Genomic DNA, 23,852 nt, shown 5'->3' with positions numbered 1-23,852 from the left:
TTTTTGTGTTTTCATGTTCCGTCCAAGGAGACTAGAACTATGTAAGTTTTTTCATATTTTACTCTAACCTGTGAACGCTACTTAAGAAAAGTGACAGCTGACCTGTCAAAGTAACGGGAGCTGTCATTAGAAGTAACGTAATTATGCACTGTTGTCGGATCTTTATCATTCGATTGGTTACAGAATTTATGCGCTGAAAGCTTCGTTCGAAGAGCTACTGTAGTATATCGCTTCTAGATACTTTCTGCAACGCACATTTAAAGAAGCTAAATCCGTCCCTGTTGTAGTCTGTTGCTACATAGGGCAGGCCATCCGACCATGTGTACTTGCAGTATTGCCAAGTATTATTAATTCCTACGCGCCATTTTTGACTGTAAAATGTGCGACCTAAAGGCCACCTTTTAAATTTGCGCAAAAATATTAGTAAAGTAATAAGGAGGGCATAAATTAAAGAATCCGTACTTCTGTTCGGCCAGTAGTACAGTCAACCTACAAGCCCAGGAACGAACCTAGGAACATAGTAGCATCAAAAAGGGCCAAAATTGGAAAAAAATTATTCTTCTTCTCCGACTCGTTTTTGAGAAACGGCACTCAGAAATTCTAAATTGGTTTCACAGAAGTTATAGGACAAAAAATGAGGAGAAATAAATTCTCTACAATTTTGGTATCATGTAACAAAGCTGTAAAAGAGGGCGCCAATATCACCAAAACGCAATTTTTTTCGTCACTTTTCACGAGGAAATAAATTCTTTTTTAGTAGTAGTGTAGGTTTTTTTAATGTTTTTTAGTTTAAAAAAACTTGCGACAGTAAAAAAGAATTTATTTCCCTCTGATCTTTTGTTGTCGATTTACTTCTGAATCGATCTTGCCATGCACGATCTTGAATCGATTCAAAATATCGATTTATTTTATTTCTAATCTACTAGTAACTACCATCAAAACTGTCAAGAAAATCAGCTGATGTTGACGTTTCATGACGTTTCCACACGTTTTCCCGCGCAATTTCGGGTAAACCAACCAGGTACTCATCAACAAACTATTTACATCGTAGCAATAAATGTTTAGTTACTTTTTACATGTTTCTACTCTAATTTTTTTATAATAAACATTAAAATGAAGTGCACAATACCCGAAATATCATGGCATAACAAAGAACCGGTCCTTAGCGTCGATATTTACCCGGATACCGGAGATTTTTATAGGTTAGCATCAGGCGGAGGCGATTGTCATGTTTTGGTAAGCAAAAACACAGCAATTATTAACAGAAAATGATCGTTTAAACTTCACCCCTGTACCTAACTAAATCCGATTTGTAACACTCGAGCTATATTTTCAGATATGGCAGCTCACTATAGCGGAAAACGGTGCCGTTAATCAAGAACTTATATCAGATCTAACAAGACATCAAAGAGCTGTAAACTGTGTCCGATGGTCTCCTTCAGGGAAGTATTTAGCATCTGGTGACGACGATGCAAACATTATTATATGGCATCTAAAGACTGACAATATTCCTTTGCTGGAAGGTACAAGATATTAACAGTTTTATTAATTTGTTATTATAACTTTAAATTTTCAATAAACAGGCGATACAGGTGATAAAGAGATTTGGTTGGTTCATAAAATACTTAGGGGACACAAGGAGGATGTATATGACATTTGTTGGTCAATAGATGAATCTAAAATTCTTTCAGGCAGTGTGGATAATACTGCCATATTATGGGACACAAATAAAGGGAAAATTGATCATATTTTAAGTGATCATAAAGGATTTGTTCAGGTGAGTTTTGGTAACTTAGTTATTACTTTTAATTAGTTTTTTATGCATCTTTCAGGGAGTAGCTTGGGATCCTAAAAATAGACTTATATCTACTATAAGCACGGATAGGGTGTGCCGAATATTTGACCCACTAGGCAAACAAGTTAAAGCTCGGATACAAAAAGGGAAAATCACTTCAGGTAATTCATGAGATTTACAAACAACAAATCAAATTTTGATGTATCCTTTTTATTAGTTCCAGACTCACATTTCCTAAAAGATAAAGACTGTAAGTATTTCCATGATGACACATTTAAGTCATTCTTTAGAAGGTTGCAATTCTCCCCTGACGGTTCGCTGCTTATAGTGCCATCTGGGCAACTTGAAACTGATAATTGCAAGAATAATATTAATGCCACATTGGTGTTTACTATGGATAATTTTTACTGGTAAGTAAATATCAATAAATTTGCAAAGTAGGCATATAATATTTATTGCTTTTTTTGATTGATAATCTAGGTGCAACAGTGTTTTTCAAAACTGCTTTGATCTGTTTGTACTTAAGCAAAGTAACAGTGGTGAAGATTGAGGGGGGCCTTGAAGTGCTCAATGGCCCCAAATGATTTATTTAGTTAGCTTAAAACAACAAAAAGCAGTAATTATTTGTAAAGTACCAGGAACAATAATAAGGAATTTATTTACTCTAATGAGAATATAAAATTTAAAACACTTAAACATAAAGTAATCTACACAATATAACACAAAATATCCATTTCTCATAGATTCCTCATGCCTGTAAGTGATATGCCTCAATCGAGGCCTCAATGCAACACTTCAACTCTTTCTGTTTTGAAAAAAATTAATCAGCGGACTGTAAACTATTAAGTAAAGTTTTGTGTTACAGATGACTAACATAGTATTTATTCAGTATAAGCTATAAGCATTAACTAAAAAAATTTTATTAGTTAAAATTCATTAATCATCAATACCCTAAAGTTGATGAAATTAATCAGATTGTTTTAATTATTTGAGTAATTTATTACATGGTAAATGTACATTATAGCTTGTGTCTCTTTTTTCACTTAACCTAAATTTAAAGGATTCAAGTATTGACCTGTTATATGCATTGTTCTTTTGTTCATATAGATATTTTGGAAATCTTTTTTCAATTTTTTCGATAAAATCTATGGTGGAAACAGCAACAATATAGAATATATCATAATCTACATATGGTCTCAGAAGCACATCATATAGTTTTATTATTGTGTTGGAAAATTCTTACATGAGAGTTATGACCTTATTGAACTTCAAATTCTCTTGAAAGTGAACATCAAAATCCTTCCTTTTTAAGAAAATTACCATCCAGAATATAATCTTGAATTAAATAATTTCTTTTTCAAGTAAAACTTACTATCATACACTTTCCAATATTTAGTGACATATTATTGTCATTAAACCATTTAAAAACAGGTTTAAGATCTCCCTGTAGCTGAATATCGACTGTTTACTACCAATACCTCCTATCTTCAATTCTGGTTTTCGCATACAGGAGGTATTGGTAGTAAACAGTCGATATAGTGTCTGATGTAACACTTGCCTAAATAATATACTTAGAAACATGGATAATACAAACGTAGTTTTAATAGGACCTTCTCTGTTTAAAAATAGGCCCATACTTAATTCATTTATAACGTCACAACATCGCGAAATCTCAAAATGCATTGAATTTCCTAAATGGAACTATGCTTGTACCCATTGTTGGCGATTACATAAATAAGGAGCGCATGGTACATTAGTGATTTCTGTCAATTAAATAATATTAAATTGAATTTTCACCAAGACTGTCAACATCTCAGTCCAATGTAACATTTGGGAATAGTAAACTTTCTACTGTTGACATACAAGCTAGTAACAATCATGTAAATGTAAAACACATTAAATCTAATGTTTTATCTAGCCCACTAACTCTAATGTTGTTAAATATTCAATCTCTGCGACATAAAACTAGTGAACTTGCACTTTTTTTGCATGACTTAAACTATCCTAGTATTTTATTACTTACTGAGCACTGGCTTAAACCAGGTGAGCTTATTGATCTACCAAATTATGTTATTTTGTCTAGTTTTTGTCGGATTTTGTCTTCTCATGGTGGATGTATGACATTATTATGTAAAAACTTTTTAGAACACAACTCTTTTCAACAGGTAGATAAATTTAACCATCTCCTAAAGGAAATGACTTGAATTTACTGTAATTTACTCCAAATCCATAAACTTATATGTAATTTGTATTTATAGATCTCCTCTAGGAGACTGCAGTGAATTCTTTTTAAAATTAGAGGCACTTTTATTTGAAATTCCATCGGCGGCTTACGTAGTTCTTACAGGAGACTTTAATATCAATGTACAATCCTTAACCGCCTCAGTGGCGCCAGCGGCTTATTTGTAGTTTTATTAAATGGACAAAATATCAATTTCATGCAACTCGTAAAAACCTTCAGACTTTCCGCAGCCAGATCAGCATTTTTGTGTGGTATCAGCCTTTTTTCGAACAACCAAATTGGCTCGTGTGTGAAAATTATTATATTCGTATTAAGATTATCGAGAGTAGCGCACTCATTTTCATCGTCATCGTTTTACCGTTTAAAACTTTTTTACTTTATTTTTAACTTTTCCATTTTATTTGTAATCAAGTAGTTAGTTGTGTTTTTTAATATATCCAGTATTTTTTAAAACAATTCTTGCCGGAGTTTTCTTTAATAAAAAGAAGCTATAGCGCACAATCAACTTTAATGATAGAAACTCTGTCTTTACTCTGCGCCTCGATCATCTAATGGGGGCATTTAATATACATATGCATGTAAAAGATTCTACTCGTATAACACAGTCAACAAGCTCCACTATTGACTATGTTTGTTCTAATTTTCCATATGACTCCGTGGAGTGTACAGTCGCAAATTCTGCTTTATCAGACAAATTTAGCAAATATACAAAAGGAATGTAGTGTATCTGCACAGCGATATGGTCGAATTTTTGGTATTAATAACTTTAATAAGTTTCGTCAACTTTCAGCTCTTGAGTCCTGGAATTCTATTTTCGATTTATCTTCCTTTTAGACAAAAATTGTTAAGCTCTTTGATGCTTCCTTCCCAATGATTAAAATCAAACCTATAAAATCTTGGTTCACGAGGGGTTTGAAAGTATCTTCAAGAAATCTGAGATCTCTTCACACAATAAGAAAGTTCACTGACTCTCCAGTTTTTCATAACTATTTCAATTCTTACCGAGCCTTGTATCGTCGTCTGATAAGAATCTCTAAGCAAACTTACTACTCCAACCGTTTAAGTGGTTCATCTAACAAATATAAGGAGAGTTGGAAAATTATTAATGATATTCGTCACAATTGTGGTCAAGGCAATGCCCTGAAGTCTCTCCCAATGAATTTAAAAATTTTTTTTCTAATATTGCTTTACAACTTCAGCAAAATTTGAACCCTTCTGTGGATCCTCTTTCCTTTATGCCAGCCATTCATGTTCCAAATTCCTTCTTCTTTATACCTACAAAACTAAACGAACTCAAGGATGTTCTGTATACTGGAAAAAATTCAACTGGAGAAGACAACCTTTCAGCTAAGATTTTTCTCAACCATCCAGAAACGGCGCTAAAGGCACTAGTTGACGCAATTAACCTTTCTTGGAGCAAGGGGATATTTCCATCTTGCCTAAAATCAGCTAAAGTTATCCCAATTCACAAGGGTGGAGCTCTTGATAATCCTTCCAACTTTCGTCCCATCTCTCTTTTGTCTATCTTGGTTAAGTTTAGTGGTAGTAATTTGAAGGTAGCTTTGTTTAGAACAATTTTTCTTTGGTAATAACAATAAAGCATGTTTTTTTTTTTTTTTTTAATTTAGAATCATCAGCATAAAGCAAGCACTTGCAACTCTTTACAACAGTAGGTAAATCATTCTGAATCAAAAATTGAGAAATTGATAGGCCACTAATAATATTTCAATGTACACAAAGTTAAAAAAAAAGAACAGTAAATAGGTATTGGTTACCATATCATTATTTTAAACACAAGAATGAAATTCTTGATGTACAACATTGAAGAAAATACAAATAGAAAAGTTGTAAAGGGTCTTAAGAACCACCAAGTTTTTAGTGAATCTGTAAATGTTGACAATGTCAATATTCTAAGCAAATAATAGCAGAGCAAAGGAAATATGCTAGGAGCATCCACAACAATAACACATGGATCTATAAAAACTCTGGAAAGTACAAGAAATTAAAAACCGTCAATCAATAAATTATATAAAGATATTATGAAAATAATATTATTCTATAGTGGAGGATAATCCATGAGAAAAAATCTGTTTTAACTAATTTGAATCAATATCCAGTAATGTCGACTATAAGGTCATGCTGAAAAAGAAGATATTTGTTCATGTACAGGAAAAAGGTTTAATAAAATAAAACAATTCTGGTTAATCTATGGATTGTATTGTCAAATGAAAACAAATCAAATCAAAAATTGCTTAATTGTATAAATTAAGTTGTCATTTACAAAGCTGCGGATAAAAACATATTCAACTAATAGTTGAAAATACAATAAAATATGAGTATAGAAATATAATACAGCCAGATTCAATACACAGAAAGTGTGATAGTAAAACTGATATAAATAAAACAACAGACAGATAAGTGACAAATTAGCTAATATAAGGTTGAAATTCATCCCAAATTACACCATATGTACATCACAACCTATCACAATACATTTCTTCAAGAGAGTAATATGGTGTAATTTTTTATCTTGCTTATTGAAGTACTTACCACTCTCTAAGTTTTTGATTTCCCAAGGCAAGTGGTTAAACATTTTTATTCCTTCATATATAATGGAATTTTTTGTTAAGGCACTTCTTGGAATGGGCAATCCCAAGTTATTACTATTAAATCTTTTAATTCTTGCTGCATTATCTACTGTCATAAGAATAAAATTACAGGTAACAGTAAGTAAGATTCTCTCCCAAATGAACAGGGGCCTACAATGTTCTCTAGAACCGACCCCACACAAATATCGAAAAAACAGATTTATTTTAATTTTTGGATCTTATAGGAAGTGGAACTTTCATACTACAATATAGAAAATTATATATATATTGACAAATATTCCTTAATCACGGAGCTACATGTAATAAAAAGCGGCATGTCAGTGAAACTGATAAGTTTTCAAACTTAAATTCTATTGTGATAAAAGGCACATTTCCCAACACATTCAGGCTTCTTCAGGTACCATTGATACTTCCCATTGGTTCTTCTGTCAAAGATCGAAAATAGGTTTAGTAATATTTCACTTCTAAATATTAATAGTGATGTTGCCAAAAATATTGAATATAAAGAACTGAAAAAGGTTTTTAAAATCAGATAAATCAAAAATTAGCACTCTCTTAATGTACCTATGTTTACTATATATGTAAGGTGCTTGTATCTTGTATGATACTTATTACGTATGTATTTACATTAAAAATATTTCTGTTAAAATTACTCTCATAAATTCACACTATTGCAATTATTCCCAATCATTTTTGTGCAGCCTGGGTCTTGAATATACTTGTCTTAAACACTAGCCAATTTATTTTCGTTTCGGTCACAAACACTATTGCAATGCAATGCAATTCACTAATGCAATGAAACTTAAATCAAGGTAATTGGTAAATCATTCTACATTTACAGTCTGATTTACCAATGAACTATCATTTATTTATATGAAAAAAATTGCTCATAAAAGATACAGACAATTCAGTAACATATTTAACTATAATGAGTATATAAAATATGTATTTCAATAATTGAATAAACAAAATATAGTTAAAAACATTCTGCTTCTAATTAATTAAATATTAATTTCTAGCCCATCAATAATCCTTCCAATTCCGAAACAAAGCAGCACAGTAGTGAGATGTTGCCCCATTTTATATGAACTAAGGGAGCAAGGCCCCGATCCCATAATTAAACTACCATACAGGATGGTATTTGCCGTTGGTACAGATCATGACATTATCCTGTATGACACCCAACAGACTTTGCCATTTGCCAGATTTCAAGATATTCACTATACAAGACTAACGGACTTAACGTGGTCCCAGGACGGTCTGTTACTTATCGCCTCGTCAACGGACGGCTTCTGTAGCTTAATAACTTTCGAATTACATGAATTGGGCGTTCCCTGGATAGAAACCGAAAATGAACTGGCGGAGTTTTCGTTGAATATCAGCGGATGCGAGGAGCTCGATAAAGATGAAAATGTCGATATGATGAATAGCAGTAAAAGTGTTAAAAAGGAAGAACCGATCGCCGTTAAGGAGGAACCAAAAAAGAGGCAGAGTTTCTTAGTGCAATGGGCCCTTAATACTCCGAAAAAGAAGAAAATCGAGGATAAGAAGGAGATTTCGGAGAGTAGCACCGCGAATGACAATGTGATTGAAATTTTGGATTCACCAGAGAAAAAAGTAGAGAAGATGGAGGATAAGGATGATGTTGCTGTTGTGAAGACTCCAAGAAAAATTAAACCTATTAGGGTTGGAGATGGTAGGTTTTACGCATTTATTTTTCTCTTGGATTATTTAAGATAACATATTTTTTTGGTCAGAAAAATACCATTTTATAAAATATTTAAAACCAAGGTTGAAATAAACACAACTTAATTTTCAAGATGCATAGTGTCAAACATTAAAAAAAAATCAATTTTCATCAGAAAATATACAACAATCTACATTTTAAATTAGTAAGAGTAGAAACAAACAAATAGTATAATGTAAATTAACTTAATTACCCATACTTAAAAGCTATAACAAGAAATTGACATGAAAAAAACTAAAACAGGTTATGAACTAAGCAGTCAATGTGTATAAGAAAAACAGTTAATGAGTTACCTCACACGCTCAAACATTGAAAAGAAGAAAATAGACTTATTGACGTACAGTAATGTATGGATAATCCGAACAGACAGTTGGTAGACCCTGTTCGGTTTACCAAAACTTTCGGATTATAGGATTCATAATAAATTATTTCTATAATCCGAACACGTTCGGTTTATAGATAACTTTCTTCGCCATATAAATGCACTCTCACCATAAAACATATTTGTGGACATAATGGATTTAAAAACCTTTATTTATGCCCATACATAAATGCATATTTCAAAATAAAAATAAACTTAACAGGAAATCAAACAAAAGATTCAGTAAAAATGTATCTAACAAGAAAAATAATTACGATTTTTAAAGAAACCAGTTAACTGCATACATAATATGAAAATGCTTCATTGCCTCTTAATATTTTCTTTAAACAAAATTGTCCAGAGTTCTTTGAACAGATTTTTTGATGCTTAGAGCGACAGCCTTCTGTCGAATTCTTCTTAGAAGGATCACTTCATGCGGTGGCAATTCATTTTCTTTCGTCCAACGTAGACACTTATCAAATAAGATCACCGCTTCTTTGCTGGACATTTTCTGTATAAGTTTATCTGCGTCATCAGGTTTATGATTTTCTTTTGCGACATTAGCAATGATCTCATCATCTTCTAAGATCTCTATATCCAAATTTTCCTCGTCATCACCTCTTGCCCATTTTCACGATTTGCACGATTCACTTTGTTCACTGACTCCACTAGATCAGGTCCTTCATCTGACAAAGTAGAATCACATATTTCTCCTTGTAAAGCATGCAGGCGTATCAAATCTTCTTCATCCATGTCCTTGGCGGAAAGAAGTTAACAACACGATTTTCTTACCAGTTTTTCAGGCACTTGTCTCCAAGATTCGGCTAATGCAAACACAGCATCATTTAGCGACACATTCTTTAAGCATCTTGTACAAGTACCTCTTACAGCGGCCTTTTTCGATATGTGACTTTTATATTTTGCATCACATTCTGGTCCATCGGCTGAACCAGGGCAGTGCAGTTAGGTGGAAGAAACATGACTTGAATATTACCATTATGGCTGGCTAGTTCTTAGCCTGATCTGTGAGCTGAAGCATTGTCCAGTATTAAAAGGGCTTTCTCTTCAAAATTATTGATTCGAAGATACTTTTTTTATGCTTGGTATGAAATCATTGTGGAACTATTCTTCGAAGATAACTCGATCAACCCAAGCACTTTTTTGGTTTTGGTAACAGGTAAAAGTAGGTTGCTGTTTTTGAATGGTCATGGATTTTTTGATTTACCGATCACAAGCAACCTCAACTTATGTCGGCCACTTGCATTTGCGCAAGGCATAAATGTAAATCGGTCTTTACTGATTTTACGACCCGGGGCACCCTTTTCGTCTGCGTGTACTAATGTCTTTTCAGGAAGGCAGCGCCAGTATAATCCAGATTCGTCCGCGTTATAGATTTGCTCTGAAGAAAGACCGAGTTGCTCAAATTTTTGTTCGAAAGGGTTCCACAGCATTTTCGTCACTCGACAGCTTTTCCCCGGTAACTTTCAACGAGTGAATTCCAAATCAGTGTTTGAAGCCTTGACTCCTTCGTGATTTTTCATTTCTGTGAAAAATTGACGAGCCTTTTAAAGTATGATTGCTTCGAAAATTGATGCCTATCGTGCTTTCTGTTAACGTTCTGAGTACGCATTACTGCAAATCTCTAACGGCTATTTTCTGGGCACACTTTTACAATATTAGGTGGTAAAGAGGATCTTAAACAAAAGCATTTGCTACATTTTTATGCATTGTATTTGGGTGATGAAATAAAATTAATACATAATTGAGGACTTTGCTGCAAGAAGGAGGCAGTTCCATTTTCTCTAGTTTTTGGAAAATTAAAAAAAAAAAAATTTATTTTGATAAATATTATGTTTTTAACTAATGGAAAAAAAAATTATCGAAAGGTTTGGTCAATATTTATGACTATTTTGAAGTCGATATTTGTTGATTGAATAAGTAAAAAAACGAAATAAAAATAGTTACAAAAACCCTTAATAATTTATTTATTATTTTAAAATAACTGGTTCTATAACATTAAGTATGACACCTTGTTTAAAGTATAGATATAGATACAGAAAAATTGAGAACTGATGCAACAAATTAATGGATTTTTGCGTTTGGTTTATTTTCCTTAATATTTTTGGATAAATTATGAGTTCTTTTAGTTTGTCGGGCTTCTTTCGATTTCTTCTCCATATTTGTCGGTCGACCTGCTTGAATTCTATTGCTGGTCTTTGGTAAACCTCGGTTCTTACGTCTGGCTATAGATGTTGGTTGAACTCGAATCTTTCGGAACCGAGTAAATGCATTTACTGCAAAATTTAATGCCTGAGTTGGGGTATGAACATTTTTTAATAACGCGTTTAATTTTATTAAAACAGCAGTGGCATCTGGTGAACAATTTTCTTCAAAAATATTACCAATTCTGTTGAATTCTTCACGAAGTTCCTCGACAACTTTTTGGTGGTAAGAGGGATCATCCACCAAATTGTGAATAGGAATTGTGATACTTTCTTGGATGCGTGATGTCGTGGCAGTTTCTTCAGATGATTTATCAGAGGTTCTCAAGGGATGATCAGCTTCCATATTTTTGAAGAAATCTATAGGAGCGTCAGCCCTACAGCTATTTTAGCTAACTTCACTCTGTCTTCATAAAATAAGGCTGGAGAATTTTTGAAAAGAAATCCACATTGCTGCTCTAAAACACAAAGATGCTTACAGAATGCTCCACTTTTGCCCTGAGGGCAGTCACAAAATGCAATACTTGTATTAACAGTATAATGTAATAACTCGTCTGTCGCCGATGCTACATGGTATAAGTTTTCTTCAATTTTTAAAATGTTTTCAGTGTGTTTTGCTTTCACACAAAAATTTTTGTAATCTATTTGATGTTTGGTTCGTCGTGAGTTTGCAAATTCTAGTAATCTTCGTTTATAGTAGTTTTCAAACGTGGTACCAATAAAATCTACCAGTGCACAACTATTGAAAGCCTTGCAACGTTCTAAAATGACGTCCTTGAAGATACGAATAGACGCTTCCGTATAATTGTTCGTATTATTTCCTCTGGTAAGTAATTTGCTTCTGTAGGTAATACACCATTCTAATTTTCTTTCCCATAACTTTGTAAAGTGTTCTTTTACCAAATTATTATTAGCTATTTTCTCACTTGACATTAAAGCACAGAAATTGACTTCAGTTTCTTCCGGTGTAGTAGAATATAATACATCTCTGAACATCTGCATAATAATGCGCCTGTTTTCTTTGGGAACATTATGATTACTTTGCCATAGCCATCTCCACTGGGCTTGACATATATGAAATGTACAAAGTAATAGATTAGAAGTTGGAAATGTAGCTTTTAATGCATTTCGCTATTGTCCGTCATGATAACTTGGGGACAAAACGCCTTTCCGCTTAATTCCAGTGTTTTTTTAGCTGCAGAAAACGCCAATGCGTAGTTTGATTCTGTTTGAGCTGTGTGTAGTAACAGGCAACAGGTAATGCCGCAATTTTACTGGCTGTAAACATAAATGTGACACGTATTTGGTCACATGACCCGCTGGAATCTATAAAAACAATTTCATTGGAAAATTCTTCAGCCACAGTTCGTTGCATCATTAGGGTAACAATAACTATTAAAAGAGGATTTTCTTGTAAAACTACTTTACTACCAGCTTTCTCAAATTCTGAAATTTTTGAATGCAGTACCTGTATAAAACTAGTCTCTTCACGACTACCATATTCAGATGTTCGCCATTTATCGTAAAGATAATTTACTTGTCTTTGCATTGGATTCATTTGCGTATTGGCTAACATGGAAAAAATATCGCCTTCCTCGTTTTCAAGTATTTTTATACCATGATATTTGTATCCCGACTTTACTAATTGTATCCCGACTTATTTTTTTTAATTTAAGATCAATAGGTGCGCCACATTTCTTGTTTCTGTTTCTAGAATCTACCCTTCGCCGCACAACTACCTTATTTACATCTGAATGCTGGCATGAATATATTTTTCGAAATATGTATCGTGTAGGATTTGCAAAACGTCTTTTAGTAATCCAGTTGCTATGAGTCAGATCAGAAAATTTTGATACCCAATTGTCAGACTGCTCCTCAGAATTTTCTCCATCTACTAGTTTACATTGCAAAGCGACTGTAAATTGCTCATTAGTTACAACTTTTATCATTTTTATATGCAAGTCTATGCATAATTTCTTTAGAATGTCCGTTGTATTTTTTTCAGCCATTTGGTGAACTCTGAATGGAAATAAAATAACGAAAACATAACAGGTGAAAAATTAATTTTGTTACGATTTACTTACCAAAGAACTCACGAAAACACAGTAGAAAAATAATAAAGATCCTACTCTTCATTCTTCAAGCGCATTCCTCAACTAATTATGGCGTGATTTATGACAACGTTGCCGCGCGCCGAGGTTGGTGTTGTACCACACAGGGATTTGTCTCGGCGCAATGTCTAATTACCTTCTCTATTCTCCTAACCGATACAACTCGCGTCTATGGTTGTGCTGTACGGGACAATAGATTTACGCTTCCTGGCCTTTTTCCAGTACGCGACACATAATTGATATCGTTGACTTCCCGACATTAAAGCGTGTCGCCAAGGACGTGAATGAACATCCGGAATCCAGCAGACGTAAAATTTCAGCCTTTTGTTTAAGACTTAATGTGACATGCTTACGTTTAGAATCCATGGTTTAAATCGAATATGCGATACATATACATATATGCAGCGTGCAACTCACAACACCACTAAATAACTCTACTCCTTCTATAAAACACGCCAAAACAACTATAAAACCACGCAACGTCTTGCTGCAAGAACAAACTTACAATTATTATTTACTAGTCACATAAATTAAACGTTGCATCATCTTTTCGCACTAGACGCCCACACTCGCGTACGTACCGACAGTTCGGATTAACGGAATTCACGGTGTTCAGATTATGGAATCAATTTTACGCAATTGGGGCGTTTGAATTATAGAGTAGTGCGGATTATACCGGGTTCGGACTATTCATACATTACTGTATTTAAAAGAAATATGAACTTAAATCTTTAATGACACCTTTCGTTATACTTAATTTAATTTAATACTTAAGTTCATAAGTTTTAAATACAATAATTTACTAATAGATTTTTTTATATACAGGGTGGTCCAGTTTAAACGTCATTAATTTTAATACGTGATAGAGAATTTAAAAAGAAATAGACCTTCATCATAAAATTTTTCTCAGAAATGTTTAATAACAAAGATACAGGGTGTTAAAGTTAAGAATAATTAATGGTTTATTTATCATAACTTTTAAACTACCTGCTCAATTTTAATTAAATTTCGCATGCAGGTTATTATAGTTAATTATCAATTACTGATGAAGCCAACATTTTAGCAGAGCTGAACAATTAAAGTAAGATATTTTAAAAACAGTGCGTTAAAACATAATTTTGCAAGAGTAACTTTTCTTTTCAAATTAAATGAAGAAGCTAACAGTTGACTTCTTATAAAAAAGTATTATATACAATCACCTCGCAGATTTGAAACAAAAAAGGACCAAGTACCTCCAAATGTTACGTCACTGGCAATTTTTTTAAAAATTGACTTCATTAGTAATTGAAAATTCACTACAATAACCTGCATGCGAAATGTAATTAAAATTGAGCCGGTAGTTTAAAAGTTATGATAAATAAACTAATAATTATTCTTAACTTTTACACCTTGTATCTTTGTTATTAAATATTTCTGAGAAAAATGTTAAACTGAACGTCTATTTCCTTTTCAATTCTCTATATATTAAAATTAATGACGTTTGAACTGAACCACCCTCTATACCTAAGAGCTGAGGTTTATTCTATTAATCTCTGAGCTTATATCCTATCTAACTTTGTTATGAATATTTTAATTGAAAACGATAAAAACAAGGAAATGTCAAATTTTTGACATTTTACTTGACGTTTCATTTTCATTCATTATTTCCTTAAAATTTTCTAGCTTTTATACTAATTAAAATTAAAAAACTTGAATTATGTTAATTTAGTAGATACCTAAATCAATTATCAAATTAAGGCAACTAAGGCAATTATCTTACAACGAGAAATTCTATTCTTTATCTGAAAAATGAGCATCTAAAACTTGTCACCGATAATTGCTTGGCTACTTGGTATACACATCACTTTCTAAAATCACTACTGCATACCTAAAGCTAAGAAGGTGTCAGAGAGCTCTGGGGCACTAGAGAGTAAAATGCTGTCTTGCCAGATGTCTAATGAAAAAGTAATAATTTTATAGATAAAAATAAATAGTAATCCATTTTATTCAATTGAAGAATTTAAAATAATAAACTTAGGTTCCTATATGTGTTAAATGCTTTGCAAATTTGCACGAGTCTGAAAAATGAATGCAGTGGAATACTAGGGGCTCCAGAAGTCCTAAAACCACTTTTTCAAATGTGCTAGATAATAGTCAATCATCAAATCTGTTAAATAATAAATATAGAGCTCTTAGAACTTACTACTGTACTTATAATTAGAATTTTTATTTTTTTTTAGTTACTAAGTCAAAACCAGCTAGTACTACAACAAAACCAGAAAGTATGACACAGCAGAAAATCAACATTCTAATTCCAAAAAGGATCCCAAAACCGGAAAACAACACTCAAGAAAGTCAGCCAGTTAATGTTTCCATCCATAAAAGGATCACACCAATAACCTTGGCATCCCCTAAGTCTAAAAGAACATTAAAAGAACCGGATGAAGTTTAGCTAGATCTTCTTTTGTGATAATCGAAATTCCGACTACGAATAAATTTTACGGATTGGTTGAAAAAACATGAGCCAAACTGAAGAAAAGCTGTAAGGAAGTCAGGACGTGAAAGATCTTTTTATATAATTGTTGGATATCGGCAGTTTTATTAATAATACTTGTGTGTACTGTTGTTACTATGTAAATATTTATTTTATTATTAAAGAGGAATAGTCGCTTTTTCGATTTTTTATTTACATAGAGGGCAGCTTACAACTGGTGAGGCTCCTACTACTTTCTTTCTGCTTTAAACTGAGATTATTGAAAGCTTTTTTGCATCGTTTGTCATCGAGCTGTTATGCTCTATATAATAAATCATTCTTTTAATATTTTCTTTTAGCTCTTCATTCACTCTTTGTTTTTAAATATTTGTACCATAGCCTCTTGATAGGGTGAGCTCCGGTATTCACTGGCAACTTTTTAATGGTACTATATAGGTGCAGGGATATCTGACCATTAGGTTATTTTAGCGTATTTGTCATTAGTTAAGTCTCATGGTTTACATGTCTAAACTTCTCTCAATTGCAGCAGCAGCATCATATTTAGTTAAAGACATCTGTTTTTTATTATTCAAAGCATTGTGAACAAATTGACAAAATGTAATCAAATTAGTTAATGTTTATTTATTAGGCAAAAATCCATATTGGTATTCGGATATATTATGACTGACTTCAGCATATAATCTATGAAATAAGGTTATCTCAAATACTTTAGAAACCGCATTCAGAATGGTAACAGATCTACAGTTTATCACCTCATGCTTAGCCCCTTGTGCAATGGAATTACTTTACTGATAGGCCACTCATCAGGATAAGTTGCTGTCTGTAGGTTAAAAAAGGTGGTACCAAAAAATCACCACAGCCCTTTATTATATAACCATCAGGACTAATAGATCGGTTCCCTTTAAGTTTTTTAATGGAATCCCTAACTCCTTCTGCAAAAAATTTCCTTCTACAAACGTATGCTTTAGAAGGAACTTTACACTGATGCAAAGGCAATTCATTTACAAAAACTGAACCAAAATATGTTGCAAAGATATTAGCAATATTTTTTGTGCTAGATATGGACATATCCTTATCTCAGGTCTCCTTGAGATGGAAAATCAGACTCTTTTTTCATTACGAACATGGGACCAGAAAAACCTGGGATCCCTAAATAAACCCGCTTCTACACTACTTAAATGATCATCATGTAAATGTTTTATTTTATTTTAATTTTTTGCCTTATTTCTCTGTACTTATCTCACCAAAAGCTTATTTTTGATTTACTAAATTTGTTTTAAAACCTCTCTTTGGTTTTGATCATTTTAATGATCTCGCCATTGTATCATACAGGAAAGGTCTTTCCCACTTGGGTTGACTTAGGAACACACTCTTCGAAAATTTCATTCATTATATGAAATAAAATTCCTTCACAGCATTTATATACATTATCCCAATTTCTGTTTTTAAACAATGTGTACATAAGTTCAAAATTCCCTTTTTTTAAATTAAATTTTGTATTGTTGACTTGTTTGCTAAATTTCTATAAAAATTTTTATGACTTTTTAAACATTGTATTAATGTTTTTAACTGTTTTTGTTACTTTTTTTTTGGTTTTTTTATTTTACTTTCTTGTTACTATTTTTATTTACTTTCCTATTTTCTTACTTTTTACATTTAGTATAAGAAATTTGACCCAGGTACATTTACGTCTTTTGTACCTAGTTTTGTATATATTTATTTAGTACTTGTACTTTGGTTTCTATATTTGCGTGTTTTGCTTTTTATCTATAGCTTTGTCAACAAAATTTTTTTAATTTTTTGACTGATTTGATTGATTGTTTACGTTCTTCAAAATTATTATTGATTGATATTTACTTCAATTGAAAGAACTGGATGATGCTTATCAATAGGCAACAATGGGTCATTACTAAAGAGCTCTGTAAATAGGAGCTTATAATAAGGAGCTTAAAATTACAGCAACAATCTAGTAGTACATTATAAATATTACGTACCTTATTAATTTGTGTAAAATTAGTAAAAGATAAAACACTCTTAAAATCACATATAGAGTTATACAATTACATAATTAATATTACTAATTTTTTATATGTATTTAAACCATAATGTTATTTATAATAGTAATAGCTTTATATAAAGCTTTTCATGCAAAAAATGATCTATACAGGATTTTAAAATCTAATTGTGCAAGTACTCCATCAAGTGATTTAGCTAGAGGCAAAAAAGTAATCCAACTGAACTTGTAGATAATACTGACTGTCATAGGGATTCTTTTTTATAGATAAATCCACAGAATTTGAAGCTTATTCGTCTACTAATAACATTGAAAATTACCATTCAAAGAGTTTCTAAATATGTTCTTATATCAATTTTTTGTCGTGAATACTACATTTATGGTGGAACTGTTATTTTAGTTAAAAAACTCTTGAAACTTTCTGTAAAATGATAGTTTTTGTTGGGAGAAAGTTTTTGAATTCTCCCTTTTTTTTATAGACGTCTTAATTTATGAATGAATAAACTTTATTCTGGAAAAAATACAACAATTGTACAATATAGTTGAGATAAAATCATACAATTTAATGTTGTCAATCATAAGAAGAAAAATTATTACCTACAAAAATAATAAGTAACATTATTAGATCTAAAAAGACATACACACACACAAAAGCGTTCAACTTCTGAAATCTACACTATAAAACTCGCCATAAAACCTATATTCCACAATTACAAACTATGCAACCTTTTAAAAAGATAAAATCCACTTTTTAAACTTTTAACTACACCAGGCAAGAAGTAATATAGTACCCAACTCTAAGAACTCATGGGCCTCATAGGAACTTATTTGATGCAATAGTTTTTTAATTGTAGATTTAAACTTGTTAGATGTTATAGAGTCTTTACCTTCTCTGGAAGACAATTAAACAACTTAATAAATAAACTTTCAAGTTTTTTTTTTGGGTTAAAGATAGTCTATGTTGCTGTATAATTAATTGATTTTTATTTCTTGTATCATAAGAGTAAACTGATTAATGTGTCAAGACCATTCAAGTTCTCTCTAGCATACATAAGAGCCTGTTGCAAATATATTGCAGGGAGGAATAGTACCTTTGTGTTCTTAAAGTGAGGACGACAAGACTCACATTAGTTTATTCTAAATAGTATCCTTATTGGTTTCTTTTGTTGTTTAAAAACAGTTTATGCCTCTATGGTGTTGCCCCATGCTAAGATACCATATACATTATAAGGTTTGGAAACATACCCATATAAGCAATTCTTCCAATATCTGCATTATTCTTCTGAGTAGAAAGTTTATGCTGACCAGTTGGTTACATAAGTTTAAAAGAGATTTCTTTGTCTAGTATTCTACCCAAGAATTTAGTTTCCATTTGGCTAATATCTTTTGATTGTTTCTTTAAGCTGAATTCAATATTTACAGTTTTATTTAAATTTAGAGATAGAGAATTTGAGTCAAACAAGCTCCCTGCTAAAATGCTTGACTCAAGGTTCTCAGTTTAAGCATGTTCTAAGTTCTTATGTGAGTTGTAATAAGTTGTGTCATCATTTGTGTTCGCTTTCTGTCTAAAATAGGATATCGTGAGTCGTGCTGTCCACTTTTTGTAAAACATAAAACTTTGTTCTTTATATTTCGTACAGACTGCAAGACTACATCAAAAATTATAAAAACGAAATTGTGAGACACTTCTTATGGTAGTGGGCATTTGTTTATATGGGTAAAAAAATCTTTAACACCTTCTTTTTGAAATTATGTAGATCAATACACTGTCCTGTTAGATTTAAGTTTTAACAAAAATGTTAGTATCAAAGCTAGCTACATCCTGGACGAATATTCTAATGTAACTAGCTTGAATTAATAATTTACTTCTCTCTTACATAATTGTCTTCTTACTGAATAGTTTTATTTTTTGAGTATTTTAATGTTGTTTTCAATGTCTCATATACTCACCATTTTTATACTCCAGCATTTTATTCCGTACTCTGATATTTGTATTTTATTACCATTATTTCAGATACTTTTCAAATTTGAATTAAATATTTCAGAATTGTCATATAAAGAGGAATATGTTGAAATTAGTTATTTCAATATCAGGTTTTCACATGTATGCCACATTACAAGTAACAACTCATATATTACATTAGGCACAGAAACAAAACCAAATATATTTTCAAAACTGTTAAAATCTTTTTATGGAACCTTTAGTTTAGAGGGTATTTACACTCAGGTAACATCTGGAAATAAAACAGCAATGAAAATTTTTAAAAATCACTTTTATTTACATAAACAAACCCATCATGCACTCATACAAAAAGAATATATTAAAAAAAGAACTAATAATAAAAATGTTAACTCTTACAAATAATATGTACCTGAAGGTACTGAGATATTTCTTTGCTAAGTGGTATATCATTCATATAATCTCCGAACTTGATACATATTTTAAACAGACTCCGTTTTACGGCGGCAGTGACTGCCGCTTTCATTTTATAATTAAAATCGTCATACCCCACCATTTTTCTTGTAAGCGCTGGTATTTTATTTAGTTTGTCGAGGCTTTGCTTTAAATTGACAAGGCCAGATATGATAATGGGAAGATCCTTCTGGACAATTCCATATTTGTCTTCTTCTAATGAGGCTGCTGTTATATCGGCAATTCCTTGAGAAGCCCAAATGATCAGGTTTCCATTTGCTAAACATTTACGTACATTAGCTTGGGGTAACTCCCCAAACAAAAAATTTATTCCTAATATTAATTTTATAAAATTCCACAGTTTGGTGAGTTTTTCTGTCAGGAAATCTGATAAGTTATTGTGTAAATTGAACTCTACAGCAGGGTTTTTTTGAACATTCACATAATTGTAACAGTCATCTCTATCGACAAGAGCCATGTTTCTTAGATTTCTAAAGCGATCAGGTCCCTGGATACTAGGTGCTTGTACAATCTGTTTAGGCTTTACAGGTTCAGGCAAATCAATGGTTTTATTTAGCAGCTCAGTGTATTCATTCAACAACTTTAGCACATTTTCCACAAGTGAGTTCCAGTTGTGTGGGTGTTGTCCAGGATTTGACAAAGTATAAAAAACTTGTCTCCTATCAGGCTGCCATTGCGCTAACAAATACAGATCCAAACAAGCTAAATTCTGCACAATTGGGTAGTCATAGTTGTTAATGCTTTCCTGCAATTGTAAATTTCCCATTTGGTTTTTGAATAGGGGAAACTGTACAGGTTCTGTGAGGAACAAGTTGAAGTAGAACCTCATCAAATTCATGTTAAAATAGTACAAAGCAGTAAAGAACCAGAGATGAAAATAGATAAAAAATGTCGGGTCAACTTCATGTTGTATCAGGCCGAACATATTGCTAAATCCAACTCTAAAAGTTTCTCCATAAAAATAATATATAACACTAAAGTAGAATGAAGGCCAAAACGATTGCCTAACAGATTTGTTTATTATTGATCCTAATTGAGATTTAAAGTGTAAAAATTTCCTTTGAAACACTACTGGAAATGACAGATTTTTTTCTGCAATATACACCTTAACAAAATAATAAAATCCTGTCCAAAATCCACTTAAAATCAAAAAGTATGTTCCCTCATTCAAGCAATACACTTGACCTTTACATACTTCAGTCAAATTCTGGTATTGGCCCCCAGACACAGATAAGAAGAGCCATATAAGTGTCGCACCAACAGTAACATGCAAGAAGGTCAAAACCAAATTGTGTGCAGAGAAAGTGGCCACAAATTTTTGAAATCTGGTAGAGCAATACGACGATTTAAGTACATAGGCTTTGGCACATATCAACGTTTGCCCAAAAATAATTATCAGAAATGGTATCATATAAATCCATGTGCTGAAAGATGTCATGGTCGCTAGAGTGGCTAAGCACCATTGTAATGGATGTAACGGGTCGGCTTTGATCAGGAACACGTAGAAAACCAGGATGAACAACTGTGAGGCGACGCTGGAGAAAACTACGTAGTTTAATTTCCATAAAAGCAAGTCCTTATAGGTGAAACTTTGTTGTTGTGGTCTTAGGTTAGGATTCATTTTTGGTAGTTTTTTAGTCTTACAGCATAATGAAAATTTATTAGTAATTTCGTGGATCCAGTTGATGTAGCTTCTTGTGATTTTAGCACTTTTTAGAAACTTATAATTTACAGATTTTTGCTGGGTTTTAATATAGGTGTTTTGCCGGGAACCGTTAAAAATTTTGATTTGACATTTAACGGCTGTCAAATTGATGTCAGCTGATAATGACGTTTTAATTGTCAAAAACTCTTATGACTGTGAAGTTTTCGTCCGATCCAGGGAGTGGGCACGCAGCATATGTCGTTTTTTTAGGAACCCATTTATAGTCCGAGTCCGCTGTTATGTAATCGAAATGATGGCCGTATCTCCTGAAATTCCTAAGGGATCTTATTATTATTTTGTTCAGATATCAACAATGAATAACTAAATCGATTTATGGTGGCTACAAAATTACTTTAAGACCTTATTGTTAGAATTTGTAACCTTTATAAATCGATTTAGTTATTCATTGTTAATATCTGAAAAAAAATATTAAAATTCCTTAGGAATTTCAGCTGATACGCTAGCTTCACACACATTTATTCCCAGAAGCGCTTTTTACGCACTAGTGCGTAAAAAATAATTTGACGTTTATTTGAAATGTAATTTATAATGTGTCAAAAATTTCGTATTTTTGATTTTTTCTTGTTTTACACTTGGTGTAAAATCCCCTTTTTTATTCATAAGAATTGTCGCCTAATGATTATAACGAACTGATTTAATAAACTCTATACAGAAAGAATTATTTTAAAAATTTGGAGAGAACAATGTATGTATGTGTAGATCGAACACATGGTTTAGATTCTTATGTCTCTTCTTATACTCAAGTTTATTATACGAAGGCTTGATAAAACACTGCATGCACTTCAAAAATTTGTTACAGATAAGGGGGTGAGTAGATTAATAAAATTCATATATGTCGCAGTCATATAGTAAAGCCCCTTATTTGATAAATTATTACACTACCAAAACCAGCTCAACGAAATTCAAATTTCCCGCCAACATCTGACAACATTGGATCAGGTCCTTCTTTCATTGCCAAGGTCCTAACTGTTGACATTGACAAGCGTCAAGTCAATGTCAAATGTCAAAATATTTTCGGACTCCTATGCCATTACCCGATAAAATATTTTATCCTATGGCGAGGTGTTTGGTTTGCATTTTTATTCCTTTAAGTGGTTTATTTTAGGACTTTAAGATTTTTTTCATTAATTCGTTGGTAAGTATTATTATTTTCTACCGAGTGCCGGGCATAAACCTCATTGAAGCCTCTATAAAGTTTGCCTTTATTTACAACAAGCACTTCCTCATCCCAACTATTTGAAATAACCTGCAAAGGCTATTATTAGTGTAAATTATTTAATATAATTTAACTTCAGTTATATATTTTAATCCCTTAATTAGTCAATTTTGATCTATGATCTTTCCAGAATTGCTCCCAAGGGATTAACCTCAAGGACCAATTTTAAACTTCACCTACAATGTATAACAATGTAAGTTTTGCCATAACCCCTTGCCCCAATATTAACAATAATTTTTTTTTAGACGGGATACCAGGGATATGATCCATATCAATATTCCTATGCAGCAGCAGCAGCTTCATATTATGCTGGTTATGGTTATCAGGTATAGCAAGATTTTACCAAAAGTCTTATTTTCTAATTATGTTTTTTTCTGTGTAATAGCCTGTTCCTCCAGGGGGAGAGGCTTACCAGCAGCAAGGGTGGAATCAGGTAGGAAGTACTGAGTATATCCAACCACCACCACCCACCAGTAATACTTCCACCACAGAACAGCAAAAAACTGAAGGTAAGTTCTGATTATTAACTGTGCCAATTATTTTATTATGGATTTATGTGATTTTTTTTTTGTTGATGGTTGTGAGTGAGCAAAGTTTGTCGGAATTTGATAATTTTTTTTGTGCATCATAGTCATCTCTAATTTTCAGTTGTATGAAGGGAAAATTGTGTTTTTAAGATGATTGTTTCCTGTGCGTTGGTAGATGAGAAACTCATTATGTTATTTATTTACAACATTTGCTCATTAAACTATAAATTATTTAAAAGTGACCTTTTTTTATTTATAATACTTAAATCATTTATGAGTCTTCACTATTGACCATAAGCATTCTTAAAATAGAATCTTTTTTGTATTGTACTTCTTGATTCTTAATTCCTAACTCCAACAGAGGAAATTTAGGTC

The 23,852-nt window shown here is 32.1% G+C and overlaps 3 protein-coding genes and 1 long non-coding RNA gene across 5 annotated transcripts in view; 2 read left to right on the top strand and 2 right to left on the bottom strand.

Annotated features, from left to right (window-relative positions):
• Positions 1 to 974: 974 nt before the first annotated feature.
• Positions 975 to 15,739, top strand: LOC126734185 (chromatin assembly factor 1 subunit B). The gene is made up of 7 exons (XM_050437726.1): positions 975 to 1,236; positions 1,337 to 1,523; positions 1,584 to 1,777; positions 1,833 to 1,956; positions 2,013 to 2,205; positions 7,666 to 8,342; positions 15,307 to 15,739. The coding sequence occupies exons 1-7, from the start codon at positions 1,114 to 1,116 to the stop codon at positions 15,516 to 15,518; spliced, it is 1,710 nt and encodes a 569-aa protein (XP_050293683.1). The 5' UTR covers positions 975 to 1,113; the 3' UTR covers positions 15,519 to 15,739.
• On the bottom strand, positions 10,711 to 13,607 carry LOC126734186 (uncharacterized). Its single transcript, XR_007660005.1, has 2 exons — positions 13,061 to 13,607; positions 10,711 to 12,995 (listed from the first exon to the last, which is right to left on the bottom strand). It is a non-coding gene; the product is annotated as an uncharacterized LOC126734186 (long non-coding RNA).
• A 4,089-nt stretch (positions 15,740 to 19,828) lies between the features above and the next one.
• LOC126733943 (nucleoporin NDC1) lies at positions 19,829 to 21,823 on the bottom strand. Its single transcript, XM_050437432.1, has one exon. It carries the CDS (start codon positions 21,627 to 21,629, stop codon positions 19,923 to 19,925), a length of 1,707 nt encoding a protein of 568 aa, XP_050293389.1. The 5' UTR covers positions 21,630 to 21,823; the 3' UTR covers positions 19,829 to 19,922.
• Positions 21,824 to 22,748: 925 nt separating this feature from the next.
• The window catches only part of LOC126733751 (zinc finger matrin-type protein CG9776-like), a 47,378-nt gene continuing 46,274 nt past the window's right edge, over positions 22,749 to 23,852 (top strand). The window contains exons 1-4 of one of the 2 annotated variants that reach the window (XM_050437138.1): positions 22,749 to 22,869; positions 23,081 to 23,143; positions 23,196 to 23,276; positions 23,336 to 23,459. In XM_050437138.1, coding sequence (XP_050293095.1) covers positions 23,132 to 23,143; positions 23,196 to 23,276; positions 23,336 to 23,459 — 217 coding nt within the window. In that variant the 5' untranslated portion in view covers positions 22,749 to 22,869; positions 23,081 to 23,131. Of the gene's footprint in view, positions 22,870 to 23,080; positions 23,144 to 23,195; positions 23,277 to 23,335; positions 23,460 to 23,852 lie in introns of those variants that run through there. The other variant, XM_050437139.1, reaches the window with a different exon arrangement.

The sequence above is a fragment of the Anthonomus grandis genome, chromosome 3 (genome assembly GCF_022605725.1).
Source record: "Anthonomus grandis grandis chromosome 3, icAntGran1.3, whole genome shotgun sequence".
Lineage (NCBI taxonomy): Eukaryota > Metazoa > Arthropoda > Insecta > Coleoptera > Curculionidae > Anthonomus > Anthonomus grandis.
This window is presented reverse-complemented; position numbering and strand designations above follow the sequence as displayed.

What these genes read in the sequence shown, in the direction of transcription:
- LOC126734185 (XM_050437726.1), top strand. Translation starts at nt 1,114, where the DNA reads ATGAAGTGCACAATACCCGAAATATCATGGCATAACAAAGAACCGGTC. An exon ending in CAATATTCCTTTGCTGGAAG is followed by an intron (nt 1,524 to 1,583) that starts GTACAAGATATT and finishes TTCAATAAACAG; the next exon opens with GCGATACAGGTGATAAAGAG. An exon ending in ACCTATTAGGGTTGGAGATG is followed by an intron (nt 8,343 to 15,306) that starts GTAGGTTTTACG and finishes ATTTTTTTTTAG; the next exon opens with TTACTAAGTCAAAACCAGCT.
- LOC126733943 (XM_050437432.1), bottom strand. Translation starts at nt 21,629, where the DNA reads ATGAATCCTAACCTAAGACCACAACAACAAAGTTTCACCTATAAGGAC.